This window comes from Amblyomma americanum, chromosome 1, assembly GCF_052857255.1.
Source record: "Amblyomma americanum isolate KBUSLIRL-KWMA chromosome 1, ASM5285725v1, whole genome shotgun sequence".
Taxonomy (NCBI): Eukaryota; Metazoa; Arthropoda; class Arachnida; order Ixodida; family Ixodidae; genus Amblyomma; species Amblyomma americanum.
In genome coordinates, this window is record NC_135497.1 from 509086413 (window position 1) to 509104045 (window position 17633).

The following is a 17633-nucleotide window of genomic DNA, read 5'->3' on the forward strand; positions in this document are numbered from 1 at the left end:
TGAGAATATATTCAGGTTCCGTTTAGGCGATTTCCAGGGCGATAGCCGCCTCATCGGCTTCCTCCGCGTGCTTCACCTTAACAGTGGACGCTGCAAGAGGGTTGCCCGAGTTGCCGACTACCCTATCGCGAAAGCCGCTTCCTGGTCAGGATACTCCGCGACTTCGACGTAGACTGTCTCCTGGAGCTGAGAATAATTCTTGTGTAGTGCTTTTGCCCGCACTTCCCAACTTGCGGCGTGGTGCTCAGGGTGCATTTTTTTGGGATGGGATTAATATACAGCCTTTTGTGTATATCGGTGGGGAGCTAACCAACGGGACTGTGTTTGGATTCTTATCCAATCTGCAATTCTCGCAGTATACTTATTCCCGCTGGGGTTCTTGATAGACGCTCGTACTGAGCCACACAATGGGCTTCCACCAGTTCCGTAGTCGTATTGTGTATCCCTAGCTGCAGAAGTCTCTCAGTGGGTGTTCACTTGGGGAGATGAATGGCAGATTTGTAGGTCTTTGTGATGAGGCACTCTACTGTGTCCTTTTCTGATTGATGGAGATATAAGTAAGGTATAGAGTAGACAATACGACACAGGACGAACCTGAACCAACCTCCTTGAGGTCCGCCTCCTTCATACTCTTGTGCTTGTTCGCAATACGCCTGATTAATCTGTTTGTCTGGCTGACGTAGCCAATGAGTTTGTTTAGAGTGACGATATTCCTACCGTTGTTTTGAATTTGCATGCCTAGAAAACGGGGGGTAGCTACCTCGGGAACCGGGACCCTGTCTACATGCACTAAAAAGGGTGGGGGAGTGCTTTTAGGCAAAAGGCGACCCCTGGTCACCAACAGCTCCGATTTCTGAAGGGAACATGAAAGACCAACGCTGCCGGCATAGAGGACGACAGTGTCGGCCGCCGCCGGCAACGTCTCCTTCATTTCTCCATCCCTGCCCGTCGTGACCCATAGAGTTACATGGTCGGTATAAAAAGAGTGCGAGAGGTTGGGGATGGCCAAGAGAGCTCTAGCTATCGGGATTAGGGTGATGTTAAAGAGGAAAGGAGAGAGTACTGACCCTTTCGGGGTTCCTATACTGCCTAGGGGGAACGTGTCAGATTGCAGAAACCCTATTTGTATCTGCGCCGTCTTGTCAGACAGGAAGGCATTGATATAGCTATGGACTTGTTCACCCACATTGAGTCCGGAGAGAGGTTAGTATTGCCTCGTGGTCGACATTGTCGAATCCCTTGGTGAGATCAAGAGCCAGGATGGCCCTAGTTCTCTTCTTATGGATTGGGCTTAGCACTTCTTCCGAAATGCGAAGCATAGTGTCCTGGGTCGAGAGATGAGGTCTAAAGCCTAGCGTGGTGTCTGAGAAGAGGCTGTTTGCGTCCATGTGGTCCTGGAGGTGGTTGAGGAACACATGCTCCATCAGCTTAAATATGCAAGATGTAAGCGAGATGGTTCTGAGATTCTGTAATGTTAGCTTCTTGACGGATTTCGGAATGAAGACAACCTTCGCGTGCTTCCAGGATTGAGGGAGTTCCCCTTCCCGCCAGCACTTGTTCATGAAGTCGGTGGCTTCGGAGAAAAAGCGTCGAAAGGATCATGGCAGTGACGAAAAGTCATGAAATACGAATGAATTCAAATTTTTTTCCCTCCTGGGCAATAGTCCTCAATTACTTTGAGTTAATAAGACTGTCAAAATACGAAAACCAATCTAAAGCAGATTTTTGCAAGCGTTTCATGTGCTCAGTTGTAAAACAAAAGTTGTGCCCATAAATTTTTTCCCTTCGCTTCTTTTCTTTCAACGCTGAACGATATTAGGGACTGCCTTTTTTTATTTCAAAAATAACGCCTCATAGTTTCAACAGGATTCGATTCGTACCGCTAGTCATTATCCTCATTCCTGCTCTTCCAGCCAGCGTGTGCATTACAACGTTTCTATTTTCTAAGCGCTTGTTTTTTCGGCTCATTCTGTTCCATCGGTGCCATTGCACGTTCCTGCCATTGACACTGGAGCTGTGAAAAGGCGCTGCTTGCTAGCTATCAGCCCTGACGTCACAAGTGGTGCCAATGAATGGTAGACTGATGATTGAGAAAGCAAGACACTGAGGAGAAGTTTAAAGCGACTATACAATAAATTAATTGATATTACGTAAAGCAGGTGAGAGATAGGCATTTCATCACTCGTCACCCCAACGCAAGAATTTTTGAGCTAGCATCAATAACAACGAAGATACAGACGATTAAAAATTACGCTCCTCCTCTCCCCCGTCAGCTCGTACACGCGGGGCAACAGACCAAGATAAAGAAAACAGCTCTGGGTCTGGGCCCCGCCCATGAATACGTCATCCGCTCACGTTCCTTTTGCAACTTCCAGTTGTCGCTCCTAGCCCCCCAGCAGCAGAATCGGCGGCATGGCGGCATCTATCCGGTCTCTCTTCGCCTTCGTGGATTGCGGCGCTCGTCGGGTTTCTTTGCTTTTCGTCTGCGGTGATCAGCAGTAATGGACCCGGACCTCGAGGCGCGACTGCTCGCTCTTACGGCCGCGATGGGCATCGAGCCCTATGCGTTCAAGCCGTAACGGCTGAACGCCAGCGACGACAGTAGCGACTCGGCGAGTCACTGCGAGTGGCTCCGGAACTCCCGACAGAAGGAGGCGGCAGACGAAAATTGAAACCATATGCGCGAAGGCAATGCCCTCGCTCGCGCTAGCCCGAGAGGGTTGCGCGGCGGCATGAGCAGACGATTTTCACGGCCGACGGAAGTGTGCCCGTGACGTGGCTGCCGTGACCCCCGCGAATGACAGCGTGTGGTGGCCTGCTGACGTCCAGGGTATAGTGACGTCTATTTTCACGATTTTAGTTTCAAAATTGGTCTTTACGAGCACACCAATCGGCCAGCGAAATTTAAAAAATACTGTTTTTAAGAATTCATAATAAATTGCCGGCTCAGTTCCGAAGACTCATACTTGGTGTGAATGCTTCTTAGCATCATTTCTAAGCATAGAAAACATTTACAAGCGAATTTTTATTCGTTGCATAGTCCCTTTAAGACAACCTATATCGGTTGATTTCTGTGTTAGCTAAAATGACCCAGAGGTTGCTTTCGTGAAACGCGGAGTTTTTATTAGCTCAAAAAGGCAAAAAAATAAAGCACAGGTGTCAGATTTCTATATTTTTTTTTTTACGAATCTTTGAGGCTATTCTAAACAGCCATCGACATGACCTAGCGGTCATGTACTCCGTAAGAGTCTCGACGTCATTCCCATCCTCAAGCTTCTGAATCCAGTGACAGTAAAGAACATTCTGCTTTTAGCTCTAGGTACTTCAAAACTCTCAGTCCGACTCTTCCCATTAACACAGTTTCTTTTGTTCCATCCTTTGACTGTTTTAAGTATTCTTTTTTCCAGCAGACTGCTGAATTATGTAATAACTTAGGTGGCTCTGTGCGTTCATCGCCGACTAATCAATTTAAAGAACTACCTAACCATGTTACTTGATATTTTTGTAATCAAATGTTCTGCACCTTCCCGTGCTATTTCTATAACAAAGCGGACGGCAGCATTTATAAACAGCTAAAATAAATGTTTTATTTTTTTATTTTTTACTGGTGAAGAAGCGTTAACAAAGCCTCAAAAATCCAAAACTGAACCAAAATTAAACCAAAACTAAACTAAACCAAACTGTATTGTGCTTTCCTTTAGCTCGAGAAGACAGCATTAGAAAGTGCGGGTCAGTGGCCGTCTATTACAAAGCGGCTTCTCCAGCCCCATTCATGTGGCCCTTTTTATTTGATCAGTTGCGCCTTTGAGAGCAGAGCCGGCGAACAACACTGCCTACAGGCTGTCACTCTTTTCACAGGTAGCCGCTGTGAGTGATGAAGAGGAAAATGATAATGATGGATATCAGTCCTTATAAACTACGACCACTGGGTCTAAAGGTGTAATTAAACAAGCTGCACTCGAATTCAAAGCTACTCTGCTCTACTATCCTAAGAAAAAGTTCGTTTTCGTGGCACTCACCAACCAACGTCGTTTCTAGTAGGTGTGTCGGGGTCACATTACCTACAAAGAAAACGGCACATGGGATGATTAAGAATTTACGGGCTGATGTAGTCTTCCACAGTTCATTATGAGCAACGTAACAGTGAGCAGTGTTCATTGAAAATCGAAAGCATGTTAACCGGCAGGGATGTGGTAACGCTTATGAGCTACCTACCGACCAGCTGAGGCTGATCGACCGCGCCAAGCAAGAAGCGGAGGCCAGCGGGCTCCTGGACCACTGGGGCCCTTCCGGCGTACTACAAGAATCATTTCAACAAACGTTTTTCCTCTTAATGCTCTCTGGGCCAGTTGTTCTCAATCGTAGCTATGCCAAGCAGCCCTCGTTAGCCTCGAAACGTGAAGGGCACGCCTTCTTGCAGTGGTACAGATGTGGTTTTATCCTAACGAACGGCGGGTAACTATTTACCACCGTGGCTCTCGCTCTGACTAGGTTGTTGTCTTTGAGACTTTTGAATGTCATGAGAGGGAAGGATTTTTCAATCAACCAGTAGTAGATGGGGTGCAATGTATTTAAATTGAAAAATGGTCTTGTTCTGAGAAGTGCTTCAATTTCAAAAGTAACTTTTTTTTAACTACACAAGAGGCATGATGATTAAACCTTAAGTTTGAGCCTAGGAATAGAGCACAATGTGTATGCGGTATGGCAACATTATTGATATGTATTGAGAGAAATAAAATAATTTGCATTTCAGGGGCGTGAAACAACAAAATTGGTGTTGGACGGATTAATTTTAATATTTTTAACACCGCTCCATTTCACTCAGCACTGTAAATCGTGTCAAGATTTGTTATTAATTTAGAAGACGTCGTCAGAATCAATGATGGTTGCCTCTTGGGCGTGCAAGAGACACTGGGTTGCGTTGAAACAAGATTGAGGGCCATTAATATAGGTTAAAAAGGAGAAGCCCGAGAATTGAACCTTGAAGGACACCTGTATTTAATCAGTATCTAAGAAAATAATATAGGTTCGTAAAACACACTCTGATACCAATCATAAAAATCGTTTTTTATCGCTTTTAATGCCGGACCACTATAGTAAAAAAGAATACATTGATTTATATTACCAAAGGACTGGGTGCAATCTATGAAGACAGCTGCGGCTCTCGTACAAGTATAATGTTGCCCTCTAAGTCAGTCAGAAAGGTATAAGAGGACACTTTCAGTTCAATGCCCACGTCGAAAACCAAATTGTAAAGGAGATAAGATATTAAACTAGGGCGTATTGGTGTGTATTTGTATTTCAAGTATTTTTTCTATAACCGTGCTTAAGAAGGACAGGATAGAAATATAGCGGCAATTCTGGACTTGTGACCGGCCTCCTTTCTTAAATAACAGATCTATATTAGCCCCTTTTAACTGACCGAGAAAAACACCTTTCTCAAAAATTAGAATAATAACGTGATAGGTTCGAAATTAAGATTCTCTACAATTTGAAGGTAGGAGGAATGTATATTGTCTAATCCAGCTGTCGTATTATTTCGATTGCTTATTACATATCAAAGGTCCTGAGGTGCGCATGCTCTTAGGAAGACTTGGTGATGGGATAGAACAGAAGCTTCCACGCTTAAAGTGTTTCACAGGACGAAAAAGAACATTCCCAAAGCACATTGGATATTGGCGAGGGTCTCGAAAAGCTGAATCACCTTTCATGATAGTCTCAATAATCTGTTGACTACTTTTCGTATTTAGGAATTCATAAATCGGCTTTCATTTTCTTGGTGCATCATTACTGCATGGGATAACTTTGCTTTCAAAAAAATTTTTTACCATTTTTTCAGAGCCTCGTTTAATCGCTCAGTTAAAAGCTTGTAATGATGCAAAAGACGCGTATTAAATGGCTCTCGTTTTGATTTTGTTCAGAGATTCCAGTAGGCATGGGGAAACTCAGGCACAGCCAGGTGCATGATACCTTTTAGTCGTATGTTTTGTACAGGCTGTATCTTAACAATTGTAAAGTATGAGAACTTCACGACCGCCAGTTCAGCGTCTGAACTTGAAAGAATTGCTGGCAAACCTGCCCGTACTATTTCCTCATTGCAAGCGTGCGTGTCAGTTTTCTTATTATAATTCCTTTGTTCTTGTTAAGGTGCAGGCCAAAATAAAAAAAAAAAACGTGCGGGACTCAGTTTGCAGTCGTAGTTCGTCGGCACATCGTTCTCGACAAATCCGATGCCACAAACGCCAGCATAGCTTCACGCCGACCGAACGGGCAGCAAGCCGCGAGCTTCGTGGTGAACGCGCTTTGTATGTGCGCTGTGTTGTTCGCCGTTCACCGCGTGATTCCTGCTTGCCCGCACGGCCCCACTGCGCCCCAACGAGAGATATTTGTCAGGCGCGCCTCTTCCTTTCCTAAAAATTATTTTTCATTTCATTTTCCTTTCCTTACAGTGTGGCTCCGATGTCCACAGAGATATGTCAGACAGGCATCACTTCCTTTCCATAAAACCGATTTTCATTACATTTTCCTTCCCTTGCAGCGCGGTCCGGGATCTCCACTGAAATATGTGACAGGCGCCTCTTCCTTTCCATGCGCTGCCGTCGCGCGCTATCTGTTGGGGCAGCGGCGTACATTGCGAGGAGGAGGAGGAGGAGGGATTTTTCGCTCACGGCCGACGCCGACGACCCCGGCTTTTCTGCGACACGGACTCCTTAACGCTGTCGCGTGAAAACAGACTGGACAGTGTTCAGTGATGCTGACATCTGCAACTACAACATTTATTGAAAGCTCACCGTTAGATTGAATAGTTTATGGCTTGTGGGGGTTTAACGTCCCAAAGCGGCTCAGGCTATGAGAGACACCGTAGTGAAGGGCTCTGGAAATTTCGACCACCTGGGGTTCTTTAACGTGCACTGATTTCGCATAACACATGGGCCTCTAGAATTTCGCCTCCATCGAAATGCAGCTGTCGCGGCCGGGATCGTACCCACGTCTTTCGGGTCAGGAGCCGAACGCCGAAACCATTGAGCCACCGCGGAGGCTTGTTAGAACGGAGTACATCAGAGAATATGTATTCTGCGTCACGCCACATTAGGTGAAAGCAGCGACGTTCATGCCATTGACTGCAGAGAACTACCCTAATGCGGATACTGCTGCAAAAATATCCTTCCTCCCCCTCCACAGTGGCAGCTGTTTTGGCAAGGCCTTTCTAGTATACAGATCTGCAGATCTGTATGCAGTTCTGTATGCAGTATGCAGATCTGGAATTATCCATCAGTTTGAGAATAATACTTATAACAGACACCTAGAGACCATTTTTGGGGTCCTTTCATGATTAGTACGTTCAGAAGTGCGAAAATATTCATAATCGGCGGCAACTCGGAAACCGAACACTGCATTACAGATCGCTATGCCAAGAATTAACGGCTGGCTGCCCTAGTGCGGTCACTCCGCGCCGCGCCACTGTTCGTGTTGTCGTCACCGTCCTTCTCATTCAACAATATTCTCTTAACACAGATTTATAAAGCTTCTTGGAGGAGTGCGTCGTTGAATTTGAGCCCCTTTTCGTTGCAGTTGTTCTCGGAGGTACCAAGAGGGCGCTGCAGAGGACGAGTGCTGTCTCCCCGCATTTTTGCCTACTGAAGGCAAAGACCATAGCGCGGTAGATGAACGCGAACAGGATGCGGGCGTAGGCACGTGAGGCACCGAGGGTCGCAGCGAAGAGCGGCTAAGCAGTCCGCATCGGAAGCGCAGTACCGATGCACGGCCTGAGTGGCCGTTTAGTCTAGAGGGAAAGAAAAATCTTTTTTTGACCAAGGGCCGGAGGGAGTCCCCCAGAGGGTGGAGTCCTTAGTCCAGGGCACCATTTGCCTTACAAACCGCAGTGGCTCAGTGGTTGTGGTCCTCGGCTACTGACTCGAAAGACGTGGGTTCGTTCCCGGCATCGGCGATCGCCTTTCAATGAAGGAGAAATGCTAGAGGCACCGGTACTGTTCGATGTGAACGCACGCAAAAAACCCGAGGTGGTCGAAATCATCCGCAGCTTTTCACTACAGCGTCGCTCATAGCCTCAGTCTCTTTGGGACGTTAAAACCATACAATCAAAAAGTTTGCTGTAGCTTCTTGGGTGGCCCGGGCGATCAGGTCACGCTGGGCGTCCGGGGCTTTGCTAGACAGGGCGGCTTCCGACTAAGATAAGGAAGGTAGAGTATGGAGGATACAGAAGCAGGACTGGGGCATTCCCATGCGTAATGGTGGAGGGCTGGATGTCAAAGCATCATGCGGTTCCTCACCTAGAACGCCCGGCTGCACTCTGGACCAGCAGGCGCACTGATGCTTTCCCGAAGAGCGATTGATTATTTACGGCTCGGAAGGCCCCGCCGTCATATTTGAGAATCACTTTCCTTCAGGTATGAAGAAACTGCCTTCGGTTAGATGAAGGGTAGTCGTATCCGGTCAGATCAAGCCTCGTCGCGTAATGTCGAAACACCGCTGTCGATAACTGCGGTCATCAGGACGCTTGAGCATCCAGTTCGAACTATTGGCGCAGTCAGATTCGCTGACGCAAACTACCTGCCTCCGTACTATCGGCGCTTTTCGGGAACTGCTACTGACACCAGACCCCTTCCGCGTGATAAAGCTTTTCTCTGACACCTGCGCGGGGCTGGCCTTTTACAAATGTTGGCTAACCTTTGGCTGGCTCTTGGCAGAGAGCAGGGCATGTAATAGTTGAGGCCTTAATGATACCCCCACAAACGCCTTCAGCATCAGCCCTTGTTTGCACGGTACATGTCCGACCCTGCCACCGGAGTTGAGGTGGTTTGATTGCAATCCTTTTCTAAGGTACAGGGGTAGTCAAAAAAATTGGAGGCTTATCAAGGTTAAGCCCAGTGGATGCGAAACACCCTCGAAGCGTTGTCGTCGAGCCGCATATTGAGCGCGCCGCTTGGCTAGGCGTTCTTCATCGGTTTCCGTAGCACGCTGCAGCCTTCGTTTTGCATTCCTATTTTAACGTCGTTAGCGTTTGGAGGCATCTTAACCGCATACACGCCCGGCGCAAAGACGCTGGCGCGGTTGCGGGCACAGAGACTGACGCGACGGCGGGCGCGCGCCGCTTCATCCCTGGCGTGACGTCACATATCACGTGATGCAGCGATGGTGGCGCCGCCGCCGCGTCGCGCGTGACGTCGCGAACCGAAGCGTGGAGGCATCCGCCGGGCGACGTCCGACGGCGCGATATGAGGCCCCATCTGCAGCCGGTGTGACGTCATCACGTGACGTCACATCATTTGATCTCACTTCAGGGTCAATGGTGGCCACCGCCGGGAGGCGACCTACGGCGCGATATGAGGCCCCATCTGCAGCCGATGTGACGTCATCACGTGACGTCAGGTCTCGTGACCCCACTTCAGGGTCAATGGTGGCCACCGCCGGGCGTCGCGCGAAGGCCCGAAACCTACGTTAATATGCTTCGCATAAAAATCCCAGGCCGCTCCGAACGGCCGCGGAGCGGCTCGGCTCCTCTCCGCTATCGGGGCGCTGTTATCGCACGCTTGTCTCGCCGCGCTTCTGTTTCCAGGGTATGCGCAGAGAGGGGGTGAAGCCCCCTCTCTCTCGCTCTCCTCGATAACGAAGCAGTGAAAAAAATAGTGCGGCGTACGCCTGCAGCGTTCGCTCTTGGCCCTCCGTATTCGGCTGTGGTGCAGCGCGTCGCGGTGCAGACGACCATTCGCATAAAGTGACGCACTATGCTGGCGGTCGTATTTAGTATGACTTCGTGTGCTTCTTCCTACGTTTCGGTTTCCTGGCGTACGATATAGTGCATTTACCTTCACCTACGCCAGAAAACCGAAACGTAGGAAGAAGAACACGAAGTCATACTAAATACGGCCGCCAGCATAGTGCGTCACTTTATGCGAATGGTCGTCTGCACCGCGACGCGCTGCACCACAGCCGAATACGGAGAGCCAAGAGCGAACGCTGCAGGCCTACGCCGCACTATTTTTTTCACTGCTTCGTTATCGAGGAGAGCGAGAGAGGGGGGCATCACCCCCTCTCTGCGCATACCCTGGAAACACAAGCGCGGCGAGACAAGTGTGCGATAATAGCGCCCCGATAGCGGAGAGGAGCCGCTCCGCGGCCGTTTGGAGCGGCCGGGGATTTTTTGACTACCCCTGTACATGCTCCGTGGCTTCGTTACCTGCTTACGCTCGCAGCCTTGGGACGTGAAGTCAACGGGCCTGATAATCCTGGTATAGACTTCGTTTACACACTGCTGTGTGCGCTTTATAAGAGCTCTACTCACCCTCCTTTCCCGGCTCATTTGTTCCCTCCCCTAGTGCAGGCTAACCAGCCAAACATATTACTAAATGACCTCTCAGCTTTTTCCTTCTCTTTTCCCTCTTTGTGCAATCATTGAATTATCGACGCTTCGTTGTACTTTCAAGGTGGCACAAATTCCAGTGGCTCAGCTGCACTGGTTTTGTCTGGGTGCTGTAATCATTTTCGCCCGTCATTTGCGTCGCAACTTAAGGGAGTAGAAAGAGGAGGTTATACATGTGGATGTTGAATTTCGCGACCTGCCAGTTGAGCGTCAGCTATCCGGTGTAATCATGTGGTGCATGCAGTAGCGGTACGAGAGTTTTGAAGCGCAAGCTTCATTACGGCAGGTTTTCAAGAGCGTAGCGTAGTTCCGTTTATGACCTTGAAATGCTTTAGAGGTCAAACCGTGGAGCAAAGTCACGTAGGTCATGGTGTCGTGTATATGCCAAACCAAGATGGTGGTCCACCCCCCTAAATCTGTCAAATGTCAAGGTCAAGGTCAAAGGCTGAAGAGCTGGGACAACTTGGGATGCTGTATGACGGTGACGTCATATAAAAGGAATTTGAATAAGCAAGCACATCAACCATTGAGATAGATACTCTGCTTGACAACGGGGGCGGAGCCACCGTCTGTGACGTCAGTGGAGAGCTGTGTATATATACCACGGCGAGCCGGGGAGGGGGGGGGGGTAGAAACCGGTTTTGCGACGGAGGAGGAACATCCTGCCGTGATAGCGCGCCGGAAAAGCGAAGCTTCAACGTGTCAATGAGGCTAGAAAGAAACGCCGTGCCGAAGAGACAGAAGAAGAACGTGCGACACGCGTCGAGAAAAGACGGAAGAGTGCTACTGCGAAGAAAACAGCAGAAAGTACTTCAGGCGGTACGTCTAACCAGGGACGCAGAGTCGGAGGTATCTCTCGCTTCTGACCAGGTATAATCACAGCTAAACGACATCTAATTTTTATTAGTAGCTGTGAAATGAAAACTTTTTCCGCATTCCCCGCGCTAAAGGACAAATTGCCAAGACAATATGTTTTCACTGCGTGCGAAGATGAGTTCTTATAGAGCATTAGGCGATCAAGAAGGAGTCACCCTTGAAAACTTCTTATTTTAATCTTGCTCTATTCACTCAAAGGAAACTGTTCATTGCTCGAGGCAAGTATAATAAGGCAGTAATCATGAACGTTCTAAGAAAATGGGGAACGAACTGTCGTTAACAGAGCCATGGGACTGCTTTACAGGCTTCAAATTCAAGAAGACATATGCTTAACTTACCCGGCAGGTCCTCAACCTGAGCTTTGTCAATTTTATCTAGCGAATGTTCGCCAGTTAGAAGCAAGCTTCGGCCCTGCGGAACCGAAGGCTGGATTCGCAGCTCGTCATTGACAATTCCAGTCTGTAAAAAAGAAAAAAAAAATGGTGTTCGCTATCAGCTTTCCTTAAAAGTAATCAAGTGACTGCACGGCTTTTGGGGACGGTGTGCCTAACGTACCCAGCAATTCTGATTAAAATCATTATTCAACGGTAAAGAGTTTATGACCGCATTTTTTTATATACCGTAGGATTTCACTTAAACAATCAATATATCCGCATATCTCCCGTCGGCAGGCTTGAATTTTTTGGTATTAAGTTTTTTTCCTATCGTCAAAAACGTTCCCCATTTATTTTCCATATCAGTCTGAACTGCTTGATGCGAGCGTTTAAAAAACTTTAAACGAATTATTTTGCTACGCATACGAAAATGGACCATTATCTTCAAGGTTTACGTAACAGTAGCTTCAATGTTTCAATATTCAAAATTGTTGTCCAAGTATTCTGGACATGCATAAAGCCTTTCCTAACTGTAAAGGGCACACCGGATTTGCCTTTGAGCTACGTGGTTCAGCCCTTGCAACATCCATGGAAGTTCTCACTTTCAGAAGGGTGCGTTTGTACAAATGTTTCTCCCACCTTTAAGAGATCTGGAATACTGCCGATGCACAATGAGCCACACGTACTCGACATTCCAGAAGTAACTTGCTTGGGTTCTACCCTTCTGGAAGGACTGAGCCTGTATTCTGTACACCGTTTGAAATCTCAGTAGTAGGGTTGCGATTTGGACAGATTCTGACAACATGACGCTGCTGTGGATTGCAATTTCAAGGTGAGCCTAGCTGAGATTTCTGTGCCCTGTATGAAAAAAATTATAAATGGCTGGCGATTTCTTGAAATTTCCCGAACCGCCTCGTACCCAAATACTAGCAAGCGTGTTTTACTCTCCATCCATATTTCACCACTTAGCGCTGTTAAAGTATTCCTCTAATGTAACATGTACGGGAGGACGAAATCTAGCCTCGCCAACTACTGCCCCTCCTCACAAATAATTTTTTACCGCTTAAAAGTAGCAGATCATTCAATGATTGAAAAAAGTAGTTTCTATCACTAATCCTGTTGGGATTGAGGAGGTATCGCAAATGTTCAAGAGCAGCGAGCAGTGCTGCGCCGGAAGAGGTGTTATCATCGTGTGAACTTCCCGAGTGCGGTTGACGCTGAATGTTCTCCCTCCCAAAACTTCGCGCCCGACTGAACTGTAGAGCTGTAATATTGCCTTACAATACACTCCTACGTGCTTATCAAGACTGCTGTTTTCCGTATTCAATGTATTTTTGGAAAAGTTTTCCGAATTGACTCTGCATAACGGGGTGGCATGGAATTGAGGTCGAAAAACAGCCGTGTCTCTGCGTACGTGACACGCGTTTAGGCTGTGCCCATTTCTCAGGAAGACGAAAGATCGCACAAACAAGCAAAACGAAATATATACATGCACACACTGTAAAAGCACGGTGCTGATGCATTCGTGCAGTGCGGTGAGTAACGACTGTAAAGCTTAACATGAAACTAGAGGAGTGAGAGGTGAGGGAGAGGATGAGAGCACACGTGAAAGGTCAGTTTTTCCAGACGAAGCTGCCGTCCAGCAAACCGTGACCTAAATGTCAAATGGAACTCGTTAGAGTGAAAACTGTATCATAAGCAACAAGAAGGCCGTATCACTATCTTACTTTTTGCTTCATGATAAGAGTGCCCAATTTTAATAGCTTGTTTGCTTTCATACAATATATAAGCCTACAGTAGCTTGGAACTCATTATACTGCATGTGGAAATAAACAGATTCACTGTGGCGGCTTCTGGTCCCCTCCTACGCGTGACTTAATTGGGCCGTGGTGAAAGCGCACGTTCAGATTTGCATCCTTGTCTCTTGTACATTGGCAGGCGCAAGAGGACACAGAACGTGGTGTCATCGTATCTGGGTACAGTAGGTTTTAGGGGCAGTATCAAAAGAAAATCAAATGGTATAGCACTCGAGGGTGTTACGAGCACAGGGCAAAAACCCCACTGCTTGGCTACTTACCAGGGAGACCCCTTTCTCGCTTAGCCGCATCATGACCGAGGACTTCTGCTTACGATCAACGAAAAGGGTTTCGTCCAGCTTCGAGCCATTTACCTGCAAAGAAGCTTTCTTAAGGTTCCGCTGTTTATACATCCTCTTTTTGTTTTGTTTTGCTTTGTTTGTGTCCATAGAAGTGCACACATACCGCATACACGCAAGAGCACTAAAGAGCAGTTCGAATTGAGGCCTGGAACTCCGAACGCAAGCAGCGCCCGTATCTTCACAATAACCTGACTTGGTTTACTTAAACACAAGGCGGCGCCTGCTACAGCCCGCATAGTGGTTTAGCATATCCGAAATTTACGAATCAAGCCTGCGCGCCAGCATTGGTTGTGCTGTCAAGCTCATAACCGCGTCTTGTAAGCTTGTTTTAATTAATTTTCTGTAGTTTTGGGTAGTCACATGTGCGCCCTCCGTCACATACTATAATGAGCTATGACGTGAGCTGTTTCTTGAGATCAGCTCCGCACATTGTTATTATCAAGGAGAATCAATAATTTGGTCAGTACGAAAAAAAACCCCACAAGTGAGAATGCGATGTCATACATCTGCATCTTACATCATTTTAAGTAAAGCAACTTTTTGCCTCGCTGACTGACAAGTACGGGCTGTTCCGAATGTGTCAAGTTTGAATATATCGAATTATTACTTATATCGAACAGTCGAAACAGCGTCTTGAAAACCGCACGCAAATGTAGAGCACCATTGTTCGCATTTATCGAGCTCCCGTTTGTTGTAACATTTAAAGGGACAGTGAGGAGAACTTTATCAATTTTTTTTGCTTCCAAAATCTGATAGTTCCGCATTTTATTGCTTTGTTGCCGCTTGTCGGGAGCGAAAGATGCATTCATTTCAAATAAATTTGGATTCGAAGTTGAAAAAGTTTTTCCCGTCCTCCGATTCAAACTCGGCGCACTCTTATGACGTCACGGCGTCCTCTTATGACGTCAGAGGACGGAGTGACGTGAAACGTGACGTAAACGCAGACTCCGTGATTCCTGAATGCTAGCGGTCCGGTCTAGCAGCTGCCAAAATGAAAGCTACCGCCGCCGCATGTTGAAGGCATCTATCGGGGATCGCTGCCGTCGCTTCGTTTACGTTTGCACCGGCGTCGACGGATCCCGTTCCCGAACACGACGACGTAGTTCTCGCAAGAACTCCGGCCTGCATTTCAGCGACCTCAGCCCCACAGAGCGTGCGATGCTTTTGAGGGAGCATGGTTAGGTTAGGCGCCTGCGGGTCGTTTCTCCTTTCCTCAGTGAGCAGCCGTTGTTAATTAAATATCTTAACCCCAGTGCGGGGAGTCGCGAGAGGCGAGGACAAGGTCGGCACGTTGCGCCCATCGGAGGCCGGTCGAGGCTTTGGGGCCAATGTATTGTGAATCCTTAAAAAGCGCTATTCCACGGCGCAGCAGGCGGCGTCGAGGAGGTTTCTCACGGTTGCAAGGAACCGGTTATTTTTTTTTGTTTTGCCACCAAAAACGAATGGGTGCTCAAGGGCGCTCGCGTTTAATGTTGGCGGCTTGAAAGTAAAACCGATGCACGACGCTTCAACGGGTTTCGCGCGTTTCCGTAGGTACGGGGTCCACTGGATCTGGTTTTCTCGCCCACTTGCATGTACCTTCAGATGTGTACTGTGATTGGATTAAGTCAGCCGGGAGCTCAAAAAGAACAGCTCCGCCCAACTGCCGAAGCTATTGAATGGAGCCGCAAAAAAACGAGTTGGAGGAGAACTGAGTCATGGTCTCTGCAGGTTCGAAATCTCTCCTACAGCGAAAGCTTTACTGGCCGCGAACTTGTTATTTCGCCGTGGCGGTACTCCGAGGAGGCACATGAGGTCACAACGCGCGTCTCGCCGCGGAGCCGAACCGGTATGGCCGGGCCGGCGCGACTGGCGCACTCGTCGCAAAATGACACGTGGTCCAAGTCTTCGCCTGTGCGGTCAGAATGCGCCGAAGCCGCCGAACGCGTCGACGGTCAAGCGCAGCTTTGGGCGACGTGACGTCGCCGCGCAGGGCGCGCGCGCGTTACGCCGGGGTATAAACGCGCCTTAACAGAGCCTGCGCTTAACCGCTAACCAACCTATTCGGTGGCGGGAGCTATGGGAGCCACTGAAACCCCCCGCACACTGACTGAATAAAAAAAAAAAAACCTATGCCGAGGTTCGGAATCGAACCAGGGCATTCAGCGTTTGAGGCGTAGACACTACAACTCCACCACGACGGCTTTTATTTGTCTTTATTGCCTCTTTCGACAGTTTACAACAGATCGCAAACATGTTCTGCGCTACATTATCAAGCATCAAGAGCGGATATGCGTTTCACTCACGTGATAAAATCAAAACTGCTTCAAAGAACACACCTCTCACATCAACTCGATAACTTCATCTCCAAAACATACCTCCTTGTACACTTCACGCAGCTTAAATATGTTTTCTTTGAAGTAATCTTGGACAGGCCACGCGTCTTCATCGTGGTGTCGTACAGCCATCCTGCTTCGCCAAATGCTGTGCAGGCCAAAAAGTAAAATTACATCGTATTTTTAAATATCCGGCTCAACGTCCAGGAATCGTATCCCATACGGCGTGAAGGGTAAGTCTTTCTTTATTGTACGCTGGAGCACGTCCCAACAGAGCAGTGCATCCCAGCAATCAATAATGGCATGTTCTATTGACTCTGGTTTGTGACATAACAAGCAGTCAGCACCCCATGGTGAAAGCAATCCCTTCTCCTCCATCCATATCTTAACCGGCAACGCACCAGCACTCAGTTCCCACCCCGGAGCAAAATATCATCACTGCGGCTATGCCTGAACGCACCAAACACCAGACGCACCGACTGCCGCCGCCGCACAGCCCGGCCCCGGCGCGCGGAACCACCATCCGAGTAGTCTGATAAATGTAACTTAGAGGGTCTTGGTAGTAGGCCAGTTGGTGTGGAGCAAGACCGTAAAAACGGGACTGAAGCCGAGACTGGCCTACAACCAAGACCGCCCTGTGTTGTTGCCTGTTTCAGTCCCGTCCTGTTTTGAGGTTCTGCTCCTCACTACAGTCTGAGAAGCTGTTTGAGGGAGTCCGGTAATGCGTAAAACGAGCGCCCCGTGGTGCGCGTTAAATGAAGCTGGGCTGTACACCCCCGACGGTCCTCCGCAGGACCGACTAGCAGGGCAGGACGAGTGATGCATGTTACAGCGTAGCGGGCACAGAGACATGGGAAGGAAGCTGAACGCAAGGCTCCAATCGTAGCCGACGCACAGCTGGGCAGCAGCGCGGTGGCAGGGAAGTGGGCCGCCGAAGGAGCCGCTGCGAGTAGGGTCGCGGGGAAGTATGGCCAACGACGGTCGCCCGCGAAAACGGCTCGGCGGATCTGAAGCTGCACGGGAAACGACGGGGTCCCACGAGAGCGGGTTTCATGTAGCAGTAGAAAATATTTATTCACGAAAAGGTGGGTTAAAGAGGAAAAAATACATATTTTGGGTGGAGTCTTTCTTTCAGGTCCCCAATGCCCACCGCAGTTGCTCTTGCTTGGGATATCAGGTGACGCTGGATCGCGAAATCAGAGCTTAGTGGGCAGGCTGCCACTGTTCTTCGAATCGATGTTTGTCTAGTTCGAGGGGCTTGGGACCGGAGAAGGCCAATGTTACATTGTATGTTGTTTGAATTACGCCACACCAGGGAAAAATATTAGGTTGGGGCAACCTAAAAACAATGAAATATAATAAGCCTCTGCCTGCACCACTGACGTATAAGAGGCTTAATCCAATCGTAAAATAAATGAAAAGGCCCGTAGGAAATGGTATATACTTTTGCCACCCTTAGGTGGGAAAAATGCAAAAAAATGAGGGGGGGTGGCAAAAGCTGCATAGCGACCCACAGCCGGGGGAGCGGG

The 17633-nt window shown here is 48.3% G+C and overlaps 1 protein-coding gene across 1 annotated transcript in view; it reads right to left on the reverse strand.

Annotated features, from left to right (window-relative positions):
* LOC144106693 (uncharacterized) overlaps positions 1-17633 on the reverse strand; it is a 170514-nt gene that overhangs the window by 57664 nt on the left and 95217 nt on the right. The window contains exons 4-6 of the mRNA XM_077639535.1: positions 13709-13801; positions 11596-11716; positions 4020-4061 (exon numbers count right to left, since the gene is read on the reverse strand). Of these exons, the coding sequence (XP_077495661.1) occupies positions 4020-4061; positions 11596-11716; positions 13709-13801 (256 nt within the window). The remainder of the gene's footprint in view (positions 1-4019; positions 4062-11595; positions 11717-13708; positions 13802-17633) is intronic.